This window comes from Pan troglodytes, chromosome 18 (assembly GCF_028858775.2).
Source record: "Pan troglodytes isolate AG18354 chromosome 18, NHGRI_mPanTro3-v2.0_pri, whole genome shotgun sequence".
Classification (NCBI taxonomy): domain Eukaryota; kingdom Metazoa; phylum Chordata; class Mammalia; order Primates; family Hominidae; genus Pan; species Pan troglodytes.
In genome coordinates, this window is record NC_072416.2 from 33,590,071 (window position 1) to 33,605,910 (window position 15,840).

At 47.4% G+C, this 15,840-nt stretch overlaps 1 protein-coding gene across 1 annotated transcript in view; it reads left to right on the forward strand.

Moving 5' to 3' along the window:
* The window catches only part of LOC749547 (putative RRN3-like protein RRN3P2), a 46,183-nt gene extending 38,229 nt beyond the window's left edge, over window positions 1–7,954 (forward strand). Inside the window, 2 exon segments of the mRNA XM_024354067.3 lie at window positions 1,305–1,392; window positions 7,810–7,954. Of these exon segments, the coding sequence (XP_024209835.2) occupies window positions 1,305–1,392; window positions 7,810–7,854 (133 nt within the window). The 3' untranslated portion in view covers window positions 7,855–7,954.
* Window positions 7,955–15,840: the final 7,886 nt, after the last annotated feature.

The following is a 15,840-nucleotide window of genomic DNA, read 5'->3' on the forward strand; positions in this document are numbered from 1 at the left end:
CAGGATAGGGGAGGGTGCTGTCTTTTCTTGCTTCATAATTTTCTGCCAAGTGTCTTGTTCCTTCCTCTAGAGACCACATCCCATTCTGTTGCACAGGATAAACAAAAAACAAACGATTGGCTGGGCGTAATGGCTCATGCCTGTAATCCCAGCACTTTGGGAGGCTGAGGCGGGCGGATCACTTGAAGTCAGGAGTTCAAGACCAGCCTAGCCAAGATGGTGAAACCCTGTCTCTACTAAAAATACAAAAATTAGCCGGGTGTGGTGGTGGGCGCCTGTAATTCCAGCTACTTGGGAGGCTGAGGCAGGAGAATCGCTTGAACCTGGGAGGTGGAAGTTGCAGTGAGCCGAGATTGCACCACTGCACTCCAGCCTGGGTGAGAGAGTGAGACTCTGTCTCAAAAAACAAAACAAAACAAAACAAAAGCAATTTATCTAGATGAGTTATTCTAGAAAACCACTGGGCCAGCCTTAACTTGGCACTTGTATAAGGAAGCAGGATTTTTGCTTATTATGGTATCTAAAATAACTAGCAGCATCATGACCATCTGGGATTGTCTGGTCCCTGAAGTCTTGGTTGACTGAAACCAGATTAGTTGTTTTTCCTAGACTTACTTTTCAGCAAATTACTACAGAAATATAAAAAAGAGAGTTCCAGAATATTACGGTTTCATTTCCATTTGGATATACTATATCTAACTGACTTGTCAGTTTTTGTAAAGTTTAGAAACAATTTCACATGAAAATGGAAAGATGAAAAACGGTAGTTCAATACTCCATTGACATGAGTGAATGAACTCTTATACAGAAAGAGCCACATTAGTTACAGCATTTACATAGAGGGTTGTTTTTTTGTTTTGTTTTTTTCTTTTTTTTTCCTTTTTTTGAGACAGTCTTGCTCTGTCACCCAGGCTGGAGTGCAGTGGCATGATCTCGGTTCGCTGCAAGCTCCACCTCCCAGGTTCAGGCCATTCTGCCTCAGCCTCCTGAGTAGCTGGGACTACAGGCGTCCGCCACCACACCCGGCTAATTTTTTGTATTTTTAGTAGAGATGGAGTTTCACCGTGTTAGCCAGGATGGTCTCGATCTCCTGACCTCATGATCTGCCCACCTCAGCCTCCCAAAGTGCTGGGATTACAGGCGTGAGCCACTGCGCCCAGCCAGGTTTTTTTAAATGTAATTATTTAAGCTGTAGTTTTCACTTCTTGGTTTTGGGTAATAGATCTTGTGAGAAAAGATCCAAACCAATTTTGACTTCTGCTGAAGTATTTAACTTGACTTTGAAATGTGATCTTTGTTGACAGGTCAAAGAAATTCATTGATCCTATTTATCAGGTATGGGAAGACATGAGTGCTGAAGAGCTACAGGAGTTCAAGAAACCCATGAAAAAGGTCAGTTTGTGATTGATTGAGCACACTCTCAGAATCTCCTTTCTGGTTCCAGGTCACAGTCAGATAGTAAGTGGCAAGTCGCTCGTGCGTGTAATCCCCACACTTTAGGGGGTCAAGGCCAGAGGATTGCTGGAGACCAGCCTGGGCAACACAGTGACACCCTGTTTCTACAAAAATTTTTTAAATTAGCTGGGCGTGGTGGTGCACACCTGTAATCCCAGCTCCTCTGGAAGCTGAGGTGGGAGGTCAAGGCTGCAGTGAGCTGTAAATGCAGCATGGCATTTCATCCTGGGCAACAGAGCAAGACCCTGTTTTCTTTAAAAAAGCACACCGAAACCATGTCTTACTCATTCTGACTTTATAAAATTCCAGGCCCAGGTTTTGTTGTTATTTAAAGAGTCTATGGCTTTTTTGGATAAATTGCTTAAACCAGACACTTCACATACTGACATGTGAGAAGCGAAGGTTAATTACAAATTAGCTGAACAAATTTAGATCTTTGCCACTTGCGCATTCTCACCAAGTAACAATCTCCAGTTGACTCATGTTGAAATTGCCCCAGCAGTTTACATTAGTTTTATAGATCTTCATGAATGGGTAGTGAAGACGCAGGTTGCAACATACCCTCCAGGTCACATGAGGTGGAGCTGAGACAGTTACAGTTAGAGAGGAAAGTTAGAATCCAGTAATAAAGAATTTCGCTGCTCTGTTGCTTGGGAGCACATTTGTTTTCTCATTAAAAGCAGCTTCAAGATGGCTTTTTTTTTGGTTGTTGTTTTTCATAAGTAATCATTAATAAGTAATCATTGGAAAGCCCCACCACACCCAACCAATTAGCTGCGTGTGGTGGCAGGCATCTGTAATCTCAGCTACTCAGGAGACTGAGGCAGGAGAATTGCTTGAACCTGGGAGGCGGAGTTTGCAGTGAGTTGAGATTGCACCGCTGTATTCCAGCCTGGGCGACAGCGCCAGACCCTGTCTCAAAAGAAAAAAATAATAATAATATAAAGTGACCAGGTGTGTTGACTCACACCTGTAATCCCACCACTTTGGGTGGAAGCAGGAGGATCACTGGAGCCCAGGAGTTTGAAACCAGCCTAGGCAACATAGTGAGACCCTGTCTCTATATTAAACACACACACACGCGCGCGCGCGCACACACACACACACACACAAAGGCAGCCAGACTATGCACTAGAACTGCCCTGGGAATCCCTTTGCGTTCTCACAACAATCCCATTTCACAGATGAAGAAACCAAGGCACAGAAATATTAAGTAACGTGTCCAGGTGCGGTGGCTCACACCTGTAATCCCAGTACTTTGGGAGGCTGAGGCAGGCAGATCACAAGGTCAGGAGTTCGAGACCATCCTGGCCAACATGGTGAAACCCTGTCTCTACTAAAACTACAAAAGTCCTAGGGTAGTCAGCCCCTCTCACCCCTCCCTCATCCTCTCACACAAGAGTCATTTACTGTCCCTCCAGTTATGCCCAGTCACGCAGACACTCTGCTGCTCAAATGCCCTCACCCCATCCTCAGCCTGCTCCCAGGCCACCTCCCTCCAGAATCCACCTTGCCTGCCAGGTGGCCATAGGGACCCTAGCCATACTGTCTGCTTGTGGCAGTGCCCTCCAGCCTGGGGGGTCTTCCAGAGCAGATCTCTGGCCAAGCGCAGTGGCTCATGCCTGTAATCTCAGCACCTTCAGAGGCCAAGGCAGGTGGATCACCTGAGGTCAGGAGTTCGGGACCAGCCTTGCTAACATGGTGAAACCCCGTCTCTACTAAAAATACAAAAATTAACCAGGTGTGGTGGTGGTGCATGCCTGTAGTCCCAGCTACTCAGGAGGCTGAGGCAGGAGAATCTCTTGGACCCAGGAGGTGGAGGTTGCAGTGAGCCAAAATGGTGCCACTGCACTCCAGCCTGGGCAACAGTGAGACTCTGTCTTTAAAAAAAAAAAAAAAAAAAAAAGAGCGGAGCTCTGATATAAGCTGCCCTGGCACACAGTGAGCCTCCAGAAATTGTCCCTTGACCTCTAAATGCACCAAGACCCAGGGAACACGCCCACTCTGAGCACCCTGACAATGTCCCAGTCCCAACACGGTACCCTGAAGCTGTCCCCAAAGTTTCCCCTGCCACACTCCCTGACCACTCTCTGGTATCTCAGAGCCCTAGCAACAGCCCTATAGAGGGAGGGTTCTAGGCACGGGGCAGGCATGAGCACTGTGCTTATAACCAAGCAAAACACTCCCTCTGTGCCAACATAGGTGGGGCAGGTCACGCTGGGGTCTGTTTGCCCTGTCTGCCCACTGCAGCCTCCTCGGGGAGGGCCAGCGTTGTCTGTGCATCCTGTGAGCCCCAGGGTCTATGTGCACATATGTGTGTCTGTGCCTTTCTCTCTCTCTCTGTGTGTGTGTGTGTGTGTGTGTGTGTGTGTGTGTACACGGTGCATCTGAATTGTCCTGAGTGCTGTCTCGGGTATCCTTGAGCTGTGTGTGCATGTGTCCCCCTAGCGGTATCTCAGTATTTTTGCCTGTGGGAGCTGCACACCGTGAGCTGCACACCTGAGGGCCAGGTGAGTCTGGGGCTGGTCCTGTGCCTGCGTATCTGTGTGCTGGCGGTGTCTGCATAGTATTCTGTGGCTACATGTATCTGTGCACCCCAGAAATGGGCAGTCACCCAGGAGACCTCTCTACAGTGACCCCAAATGATGGATAGTGAGATAGGGACAGTATGATCTATATTTTTTTTTTGGTCACAGGGGTTTGTTGTACAGGGGCACAATATATTCTTCTCCCACCCCCAAGCCGGGCCCTTTCTGCCCCTGCTCCTCCCACCCTCTGGTGTCTCACATCTCAGGGACAGGTGGAATGAAGGATAAGTTCGCGGACCCCAGATCAGGACAAGCGGGAAGCTTCCGGGCTGCTGGAGAGGGTCACAGCCGGTTAGGGGAGGGAGCCAGGAGAGGACTCTGTGGCCCTGGGGAAGGGCTGGGCTAGTTCTGGGTCCCTGAGAGGAGTAAGTGGGGGGCCCTGCAGAGGGCTGGGACCCAGAGTGTGGGTGAGCATTAGAAGAGCGAGCTGGGGGCTCTAGGGCAACTAGGAACTTGGAAAGGGATGGGAGGCAGGGCTGCTGGGTCCCTAGGAAGGGCTGGAGGAATCCCGGAATGCCTGAGTTCCGGGAAAGCCCCTTCCTCACTCACCCTCGACAGACCTGGGGCCAGGTCCAAGCAGCAGCAGCAGCAGCAGCAGCAGCAGCAGCAGGAGCAGCATGATTGGCAGGCATGCAGGTAGCGGCCCCATCGGAGGGTGGCAGAGGTGGGACGGTGCTGCGGGGCCACCAGAGGCAGCAAGCCCGGCGGACACACACCCTGGCTGCCACGCCCTGGCCCGTGGCCCGGCCTCCCCCGCCCCCCACCGACCTCACCTTCCCTCGGGGCCCAGGCGGAGCCAGCTAGAGGCGGGCACCTGGGGCGGCGCAATGGCGTCCTGATCTCTGCATCTTGGTCACTGAAGGGGCTCGAGAGGCCTCGGGGCGCTGGGGACAGGACCAGGAGTCAGGCCCAGGAAATTCTCCTTGGAATAAGGGAAGAAAAGGCGCTCTTTTGATGTTATTATTCCCCCAGCCCCTCCCCCGCTCACCTAATCCCATGTGTACAGTGTCATGGAACCTTACCATGTTGTGTGTGTAATCCCCTGTGTGCAGTGTCATGGAACCTTACCATGTTGTGTGTGTAATCCCTTGTGCGGTGTCATGGAACCTTACCATGTTGTGTATGTAATCCCCTGTGTGCGGCGTCATGGATCCTTACCATGTGGTGTGTGTAATCGCCTGTGTGCAGTGTCATGGAACCTTACCATGTGTTGTGTGTTATCCCCTGTGTGCAGTGTCATGGAACGTTACCATGTGGTGTGTGTAATCCCCTGTGTGTGGCATCATGGAACCTTACCATGTTGTGTGTGTAATCCCCTGTGTGCAGTGTCATGGAACTTTACCATGTTGTGTGTGTAAGTCTGCTCTGTTAGCAGCTCTGCAGGATTCATTCACAGGTGCCCCCTCCACAGTTGACTCTTCTCTTTCAGAGGGCTCCTGGCATAGTCTGTCTGATTTTTCCTTTATACACAACCCTATAGGGAAGATCCTTGCATATATGTCTTGGCAAATAGATAAGTTCCTGGAAGTAGAATTGCTACATGTGTTTAAAAGTTTGTTAAGACGGTAACAGGTTTTCTAGAAATGTTTTACTAATTCTTCCACGGACAGTGCTTGAGAACAAGTGTTTTCTACACCTTTGCTAAGGCTGATAATTTTTAAAAATGGTGTTAAAGGCACATGTCTACTTTGAAATCATAACTGTTTGTTTGTTTAAAGGAGACCCTTGAGAAATGAAACCCTAAATTTCAGGAACTTCATCTCTTCATCTCTGAAAACACTTTGTCCACACTTATTGTTTTAAAAAGATTTTTTTTTTTTTTGGCCATAAAGTAGTATATGTTTTATTGTTCTGTTAAGTTTGAAGTGACCAGCCCACCACAGTTAGGTCACTGAGTGTTTCGGTTGCCTGGTTATTCTTTCAGGAATGTTTGAATCAAAATGCTCACAATTTATTCCCCCAGAAGAGAGAATTTTCAGAAATCTCCTAAGAAGGTCTGATGTCCGTTCATATGATCTGTTTGCTTTGTTAGTAGAGAAAACTACCTTTGGAGACTAGTTGTAGCATGGAAGGGGAAGGCAGTAGAAATAGTTTTGGGGTGAGGCGAGCAGTCCCAGGGGAACATGAAGGCAGCGTTTCAGGAGTGCTGCTGGTTAGTTTTCCACGCCATCACTGCACATTATTTTACAAATCCCTGTTTCTAGTTCAGAAGGCAAATGAGTTTCTTTAGAAAATGTAACACTGTAATCTTGTAAAATGAAAGTGTTCCAGTTACATCATTTTCGGTGATTTCAGAACCATTAAAGTTCTGACAGCCTACTTCCCCGATCTCTTTGTAGACTGTGGCCCAAAGAAGGCTTAGAGAAATAATTTTGAATCTTGATTTTGTTCCAACTCTGTTCCTTAAATGCCTAAGAACTGCGATTTCTTGAGTATTTGTTAAAAGCCTACTGTGTCAGCCAGGCATGGTGGCTCATGCCTGTAATCCCAGCACCTTGGGAGGCTGAGCGGGCGGATCACGATGTCAGGGGATCGAGACCATCCTGGCAAACACGGTGAAGTCTCTACTATAAATACAAAAAAAAATACAAAAAATTAGCTGGGCGTGGTGGTGGATGCCTGTAGTCCCAGCTGCTCAGGAGGCTGAGGCAGGAGAATGGTGTGAACCCAGGAGGCGGAGCTTGCAGTGAGCTGAGATCGCGCCACTGCACTCCAGCCTGCGCGACAGAGCAAGACTCAGTCTCAAAAAAAAACAAAACCTACTGTGCACAGAGCTCCGAGGCCTGCCCCAGTACAAAGCCTGCAGTCTCTGACCCAGGAGAAAGTGTGCACAGCTGCAGGTACCTTGATGTGTCAAACACATTTGCATTCATAGTAGGTTTAAAGTACTTTCCTTGTCTCGAAAGTATGCATCTAATAAAGTTTAACAGGATAGTCAAGAAAGTAGAAGAAATAAAAATTTCCCATAATTCTACTGGTTGTAGCAGCTTTTAAATTGTTGACGTGTATGTCTTTCCAACTTTTCCTTATTTTTATTTAAAAAGACTTCTAGGATCCTCTGACTTGGCGTGTACCGACTATGGCTTGTGCTTACTCTACCTGTCTGAATGCAAAAATTGTGACTTGCATCAGGCCTGTCACTGCAGTTGATTGATTGTGATATCTTTATTTACTTATTTAAGACAGAGTTTTGCTCTGTTGCCAGGCTGGAGTGCAGTGACGTGATCTCGGCTCACTGCAACCTTTGTCTCCTGAATTCAAGCGATTCTCCTGCCTCAGCCTCCCGAGTAGCTGGGATTACAGGTGCCCGCCACCACGCCCAGCTAATTTTTGTATTTTCAGTAGAGACGGGGATTTCACCATGTTGGCCAGGCTGGTCTCAAACTCCTGACCTCAGGTGATCACTCACCTCGGCCTCCCAAAGTGCTGGGATTATAGGCGTGAGCCACTGCACCCAGCCTGATTGTGGTATCTTTAAAATGAACAAGGAGTTCTTTGGTCTAATTCTAAAAGTAATGCATACAAAATTATAAAAAGCAACACATACAAAAAGCAGCAAAGTACAAAGAAGAAAATAAATGTCACTTGCTGTCCCACTACCTGTGGAGTCATTACTGGAGTTACTGCACACCTCTCTTCTGCCATTATGACGAAACTAGCTCTGTGACCCCAGAGAAGTCCCGTAACCTTCCTGGACTTGTTCTCTTCTCAGCAAACTAAAAGGTTAGAGTAATGAGTACAAGGGTCTCTCTCTCTGTTCTTCCAGGCCTCGTGTGATGACCAGTTTCCAGTGAGAGTAAAGAGCCTTTGACTGAGGTCCTGAGAAACTTTGACTAACCACAGGCACTTGTAGGCATGGATGGAGTTTTAAAAGTTTCATGAAGCGAGAATTCATCTGCAAAGGCTTAGGTGGAGATGGTTGATGCGCTCCCTGCCTGTGAGGAGTCCTGAGGCTGAAGGCAGAGCTGTGTGCTGTACTCAAGGGACACCCCCACCTCAGCCCCTGAGTAGCTGGGACTATCGAGGCTAATAGCTTAAAGTTTTTAACAGTAATACCAGTGTGTGACCAGTGTGTCATAGGTGCTGATAATCAAAACAGTCTCAACCTTAACACACTAAGTGACAGAACCCCGACCCTCCCAGGCACAGCTGAGACCAGCTGCCCCCATCACACAGCAAGCGTCAGGTGATCGTCACGGCTTCCCACAGGATAAGCAACTCGGCCCCAGCTCAGGGTGGCCACAGTGTGGTCCCAACCTCCTTCCTTTTGTCTAAAATTGACTACAAAAACAATGTCAAAGATAACCTCAAAATCAAAGACCAAAATCGGCCGACAGTGGTCCTTGGCTTTGGATAATTTCCCACCAGGTAGATCAGATTTGACTGCTTTTGCCTAGGACCTGTGAGACGTTCCTGTTAGAACTGCAGGACGATTCAGCATCTTTCAGTTTTAGAGTTTTGAGATGAATCATCTAGTGTGTACAGGCTTAAAGGCATGGACACTCTTTTTTGTTTTCCTGTTAAGATCTTCTTCGGAATGTCAATCAATGTAACACGTCTGAGGGGAGTTGCTTTGGTGGAGGTGGAGGCAGGGACCAGAGGGGCCTGTGCACTTGGCTTTCCTCTAGCACCTGGAGAATCTGAATGCCAGCCAGGAGTGCTTCATCCACATTGGTGGGCAGCCTTGTGTGTAAGGTGCTGGGAGGGCGGTCTGCTGTGGGGTGGGTGCTGTGACCTTGTTGGTGTCACAGTATAAACAGGTGTGAGTTGAGACCCTTCCAGGAATGCCTTCCCGAACAAGGCGGCATTTGAGTGGGGCTGGACAGAAGGTGGTTAGATTTCCCTGGTGGAGGTGGCTGGAGGGTTGGTAGTATGGGAAGGGCTGGGGCACAGCACCAGCAGAGCGGGGCAGGTGTCATCTGGCCACAGTGAGGTCATCCTCCTTGGCTGTGGTGTTGGTGCCCTTGAAAGCAGACGGTGTGCCAAGGTGTGCATGTGCTGAAAGGCATTCCCAGTGGCCAGCATTCAGATTTCTGATTTTTTTCTATCAGAAATGTTACAGTAAGCATGCTCATATGTATGCGTGTATATAATATCTATTCTTATATGCTGGCATTCATTTTTGTAAATAGTCACACACTGGTATTACTGTTAAAAACTTAAAGCTATTAACCTGGATAGTCCCAGCTACTCGGGCTGAGGTGGGGGGTCCCTTGAGTACAGGAGTTTGAGTCCAGCCTGGGTGACATAGCAAGACCTCATCTCTTAAAAAACAAAAAACAAAAAACAAACAAGATGATTAATATTAACCCAGAGTCCATATTTGTTGCTTAGTGAAGAAGAAGGCTGCAGACAAATCTGTTGATGAGGTAGATGGTCTCGCACCTCCCACATGTATGCCATTTGCTTATCTCAATGTGTGAGCATGTAGAGTAGAGTGCGGTAGGAGTGCACTAGACAGTTCACACTGTCATTTCAGGCAAGGAAATGAGAAGAAAAAAACACTCATGGCACAATGTACAATCTTTAACAAGAACTGTTGACCTTAAACTTCTATCTATAACTGCAAATATGTACATTTTTAAAAATTGACTAGGTCTAAGGAAAAGGACTAGAAGGGTCACAGACAGATAGAAATGTGATTTGCAGAGATGAGGCAATTGTGGCCGATTTTGGTCTTTGATTTTGAGGTTATCTTTGACATTGTTTTTGTAGTCAGTTTTAGACAAAAGGAAGGAGGTTGGGACCACACTGTGGCCGCCCTGAGCTGGGGCCGAGTTGCTTATCCTGCGGGAAGCCGTGACGATCACCTGACACTTGCTGTGTGATGGGGGCAGCTGGTCTCAGCTGTGCCTGGGAGGGTTGGGGTTCTGTCACTTAGTGTGTTAAGGTTGAGACTGTTTTGATTATCAGCACCCATGACAATGTGATATTCAGTGTATTTTTTCCCCTTTTAGTTCTGGACCTGCAGATAGACTGGCTTTGATTTTGGAATGAGGTGACCAACAGATAAAACTTTATTTTAAAGTTGGGAAGAAATCATTATTATTGATTGGGTTTTATCGTGGGTTTTCTCAAGCCAAACAGGGCAGCCCCACAGAGCATTGAGTCAGAAGTCAGAAGCTTGCAGGTTTGGAGTTAGGACTGACTCAGTGGCACATTAATTACCCAGTGTCTGGGCTTTTCTTGGGATTAAGGAGTTATCCTATTTTTCTGCCTGACTGAGAATAAGTTTAAAAAGGTAAAATATGAAATAGGTTCTGCTGTTTCTCATTCAACCTTAAGGTGTCAGCACTGTTTACTATCTTAATGTTAAAATAATTCTGTAAAACTTTTCATGTTAAACATTTTTTTTCTCTGTCACTGATTTCAGTTGTTTTGGAGAATCATGTAGCAACAGATGAAGACGAACCTGCTTTGAAATGCCAGCGACTAGAAATCAATTGCCAGGATCCATCTATAAAGGTAAAAATCTGACTCTGTTCTGTGATGTGTAGTGCGCTGCAGTGTTCTGTGACGTGTAGTGCATTGCAGATTTCAAGGGCTGCTATAACAAATTACCATCAATGGGATGGCTTACAAATGTAGCCTCTCAGCTGTGGAGGCCAGAGATCCAAAACCAAGATGCAGGCAGGGTCTCGCTCCCTCCAAAGGTTCTACAAGGTGGATCCTTCCTGCCTCTTCCAGCTTCTAGTGGCTCCGGCCCTGCCTCAGCTTGTGGGGCTCCTTCCAGCTGTGCCTTCCTCTTCATGTTGCTGCCACCTCTGTGTGTCTGTGACTGTTTCCCCTTCTCTCCTCTAGTAAGGACTTGTCATTGGATTTAAGGCCCACCCTAATCCAGGTTGATCTCATTGACTAAATTACATCTACACAGACCCAAAGAGTTTCTAAATTACATCTCCACAGTTTCCAAAGAGACCACATGGGTAGGTTCTGGCGGTTAGGATGTGGATATATCACTTTAGGGTGTGGCTATGTCACCAGGCAGCCTGCTACAGAAGAGTGTGAGCCATTTTTTCTCTTGAAGAGCACAAAGAGTAAGAATTGTTTACCTTTGAGATGCTGCTGAAGGAGGCATCTTCCCACACACCTGCAGGCCCATTTTGGATGTAAGGAAAGTGAAATTTCTACCAGTGATGAATGACTTCTGTGTCTGCCATTTAAGTCACTTAGATTCTAAAGTTTACTAGATGGGGTTCTTGGGAACTGCTCATTCAGTTAATTATTTTTGGATCTTTGAATTTGCTTGGTTGGTTCCAGTGTTTGCAGAGTCACAGAGGTAAATATCGGCACATGTGAGAAGGTTATGAGAGCAACACAAAACCAAAGTCACTTTTCATATAATTCCTCTACTTACACAGGGTGTCTATTTGGTAATATTTAATTTGTTTTGTTAACAAGGAGAAGCAGTGTAAATGTGTATGAAAAACTTACAAATAAATTCACTGTAAAATGCCTATTTCCAACTAATGGATAGGATGTGGCTCTTTTAGTAAACACTGCGTTATCATTCCCTAAATAAAACGCAGTTGTGATTTTATCACAGAAGACACATCTATTACACATAGCACAGAAATATATAAAGTGGGCATGGAAGTGGCCCTGCCTTTGTCCTTGTCCCACTGTTGAGAAGAGGGTGGGCCCCCGGTTGAATGTGACTTGCGTAGAGTCGTGTGCGTGGCTCTAGGTTGTTTTATTGGTATATAAGAGTGATTTTTCCCAAAACCCCAGGCAGAATCATTGGTAATTCAGAATTAAAATAATATGGGTGTACTGTTTAAAGAATTTGAGAGCCAAACATTTGATGTTCTCTGGTTGTTGAAAATAGTGGGGTTATCAGTGGCCATTCAGGGATTCAGCCACCTATTGTTGCTTTTCAAGACGATGCATGTTTGTCATGCCATGGACCGTGCCTCCTTTGTAGATAAGCTGATTGAGTGTCATCACATGGGCTTGGGTACACCTGATGCCGTGGCTCCTTCCCTCTCTCACACGTGCCTTAAACAGAGAGTAGTCAGTCAGGGAGGGTGAGTTTCAGTTGGTTTCTTTAGCTCCTGTCTATATCAGCGCCCAGTGGTGAATCTTGCCAGGAGAGGTGGTGACCTGAGAAAAGGTGAGTTCTTGGGCAATATGTGGATTTTCCCTTGGTCAGCGCTGTCCCTGCCACTATGTACACCAGATTTCCATGCCAGCTACATGTTGTATGATATCACCGCAGTTTTGATATTCTGCAGATTCCCTTGAGATCAGAAAGGAGAGTGGGTGTAAGCAGTGTTGTAGGTCAGCTGCAGTTAGTGGGAAAGCGGTTCCAGCTTCAATGTGGGCCAGCCTCCCGCTCCCCCTTCAGTGTGGGCTGGGCTCCCACTCCCCTGTGCTGCGAGCTCCACGGCCAGCTCTCAGCGGCTGCCACAGTGCTGCCCCTGCTGTCCCGAGCCTACCTCCCCCTTCCTTCTGATGTGTGCACTTTGGACCCCACACTCTTTAGGTCATGGGCAGGAAAGGAGAGAGAAAAGACAAAACACAAATTCTGTGCTATTTTCAGCTGTTGATTCTTAAGGCAGGTGCCAGCCTTCCTGAGTACTAAGCAGGGCTGGTGGGTGCTCCCCCAGCCTGTCCCTCCCTAGACCCGAAGGAGTGTCCTTCTGTCTGCTGGTGAGACCTGGTGGAGGGTGTCTCTTTTGCACAGTGCAATTCCTGTGTGATTAACATGTTTCCACGTGTGCTCATGGTGGCTCCTGATGGGGACGGCAGCTAGGGAAATGAAGTTCTTCCCTTTCTGGTTTGTGTGTTTTCTGTTTCTTGGGTTTGGAGTCCGGCACATGACTGCTCGCTGTGGTTACTTGGAGTTAGAAATCCGGAGGAGACTCAGCCGGAAAGGTCAGACGTGGAGCCCGGCTTTGCCAACCACTAGGTGGCAAGCTTGCCGCTCAAGAGCCCCACGGGAGCCTCAGGACCAAATCCCAAGTCAGGGCCACAGGGGATCCCATCACCTTTTCCGATTAGGCAGCAGGGTGTGAGGTGAATGTGCATGGCGTGTGGCTTTTATGCTGTTTCGATGCTAGGTGTAATCTGTTTTTATTGTTGAGAAGATTTGACTAGTTTTATATGTAAATTTACTGATTAATAATAACATATTAAAGTACATTTTTAAAATTAAATGGGCTTAACCAAGAATTGCAACTGCACATAGAAGTGAAACCATGACTAAGTCATCACATTTGAAACAGGACGTGTGACTCGTGTGTAAAATGTGAACTTGTTACTCACATGTTTCTGGCTCATAGCTCAGCAGCTAGTTCCAGTGTGGGGACTGTTCTGTCTGAATAGATAGAGTTGAGATCAGGAAATAGCTGTTTGGTGTTTCTTGGGGTGGTCTTCTTACAGTTCAGGAGACCCTTCCTAAAGCCGGTCTTTTTTCACTTCCAGTCATTCCTGTATTCCATCAACCAGACAATCTGCTTGCGGTTGGATAGCATTGAAGCCAAATTGCAAGCCCTGGAGGCTACTTGCAAATCCTTAGAAGAAAAGCTGGATCTGGTCACGAACAAGCAGCACAGCCCCATCCAGGTTCCCAAGGTTGCCGGCTCCCCTCTCAGGGCAACCCAGACGTGCAACAAAGTGCGATGGTAAGAACAGACCAGGGTGCCGGGGCCTTCAGGTCACTCGGGGAGAAGCGCGTCACCTCCTCGCCCAGGCCCGCAGCTTAGTGGCTCAGTTTGCTGGAGATGCGCAGTGTCTGCCTCAGCAGTCTCAGCAGTTTCTAACTAAAGCTGACTTTAGTTAGACTGAAACCGAACACACGGCATCCTGCCAGGATGACCTGAAGTCATCCTCAGCTTTCCTTTCCACATAAAGCCGGCCCATACACCTTTTCTTTAGAACTAACCCACCAGATCTTAGAAGATGTACACGTGCTTCTTTCCTTTTTCCTACTCTACCTGGCTAGTCTTTAGATATGTTTTTCTTCGTATGTGGTGTTTATACATTTCACATGAATATATCAAACTTTTCATTCAAATCTGCAGTTTTCATTTTGCTTATTTTTAAAAAGTAGAGTCTAATGAGTCTAATCTTAGAAGGCTGTGTGGTAGTTTGCGAACTGTTTGAGTGGAACCTTTATGATGTCTTAAGAAGTCTCGGACCTGCTTGGTGTCCACTCATCCAAGGCTTCCTGTCAGATATTCCAGCTGACAGCTCGCGCTGAAGCTCAGGCTCTGGTGTTGCTAACCTTCCCCACACCTGGCCAGAAAGAAGTCCTGCTTAAGGCAGTGGACACGGCACAGCTTTGTGCTTGACAAGGGGCCTTTTGACTGAGCGCTGCTCACTTCAGGTTCCCTGGCCTGGCTGTAGCCTTCTGCCCGGTGTGTCTGGGAGGAGAGAGAATGGTGGGACGGCAGCGGGGGGGCTGGGGAGGACATGTGGATGCCGAGGAATGGGAGCTGCAACAAGCCTGGAAGGACTGTTGTGACCTTGCTGCCCGTGTGTGCTGCGGGTGCCACCCTGCCCATGTGTGCTGGTGGCTGGTGCTGGGTTAGGTGCTTTGTGGACCTCGCCAGGGAGTGTGGGAAGTCTGGGGGCAGCTCACATGATGGCTGCTGTGCTGGCTGAAGCAGTGGTGCCTCTTTGAACTCTCGGGCGTGCCAGGGGTTTTGGAAACGCTACCCGGCCGTCTTCTGAGCTCCGCTGCTGGTGGTGGAGTTGGCATCTCAGTTCGCAGGCGGGAGCTGGGGATCGTTCATGTGTTACTCTGAGATGGGGCCTTCGCCCTGCACAAATGCTGTCACTCACGTGTTTCCCCCCAGCAGGAGTTTGTTTACCATGTCCTCTGTGCAGGGACGCTGTTGGGCTCCCAGGTCAGGTGTGCAAAGCTGTTGGACCCAATGCCTTTTTTTTAGGATAGTTTTTTGGGGTAATGTCCTCTTACCCTAAAATGCAGTTCTTAGAAAATATAATTTATGTTTCCAAAAAAAAAGAAAATGTAATTTATAACTTATAGTTATTAGACTGCCCTAGCTGTAGGGAATGAATGTGATAGTATTGTGTAATAAGACAACACATTTCAACATGGTGATGGTTAGCCGTGAAAAAGCCGGACGTCCCACCTGGTGTGTTGCGTCCTGGTGACTGGGGGGGTGGTCCCTGCAGATGGACCCAGGTGTGACACTGGGAGTTCAGCCCCCAGCTGGTGATGGAATATTACAGAATGGTGAGCAGTTCCTAATGAACTTTCACATAAAGCAAAGTATAATTTTTTCTAGACTTATGTAATAGTTGAATTCATGGAAAATTCAAGTCATAGTAAGACCGTGCAAAAATGTTTTGTGTGTAAACGTTGAATAGAGTAAGATTCTGAGTTCAGAGAGTTAGAAGCATGTTTTCCACTCATGAAGTTCTGGTTCATTGTAAGTTTTGTATGTGGAGAGTTTTTGTTGGGTGAGACTGTCTCGCTCATTAAAGGACGTCTCAACCTCCCTTACCTCTGCCTGCCAAATTCCAGTACTCTCTGAATCTTGACCACCAAAGATGTCCCACGGGATCTCAAAGCACCCCTGGGCACCTGCATTGAGAACCACTGTTCTAAGGAATTAAACACAAGGATGAACGAACCTCTCCTGCCCCCGGAACCTTGTGTGCTGGTGGACGGCTGCCCATCACGTGTCACTTGTCACTTGTCATGTTGTGCCAGTGCTGGGCAGGTCATTGTCACCACTTGGGAAAAGTGTTGACAAAATTGGTCGTTAGATTCCACCACTGACAATGTGCGATGGGGAGAGAAGTTCCTCTGTGAAGAACTCCA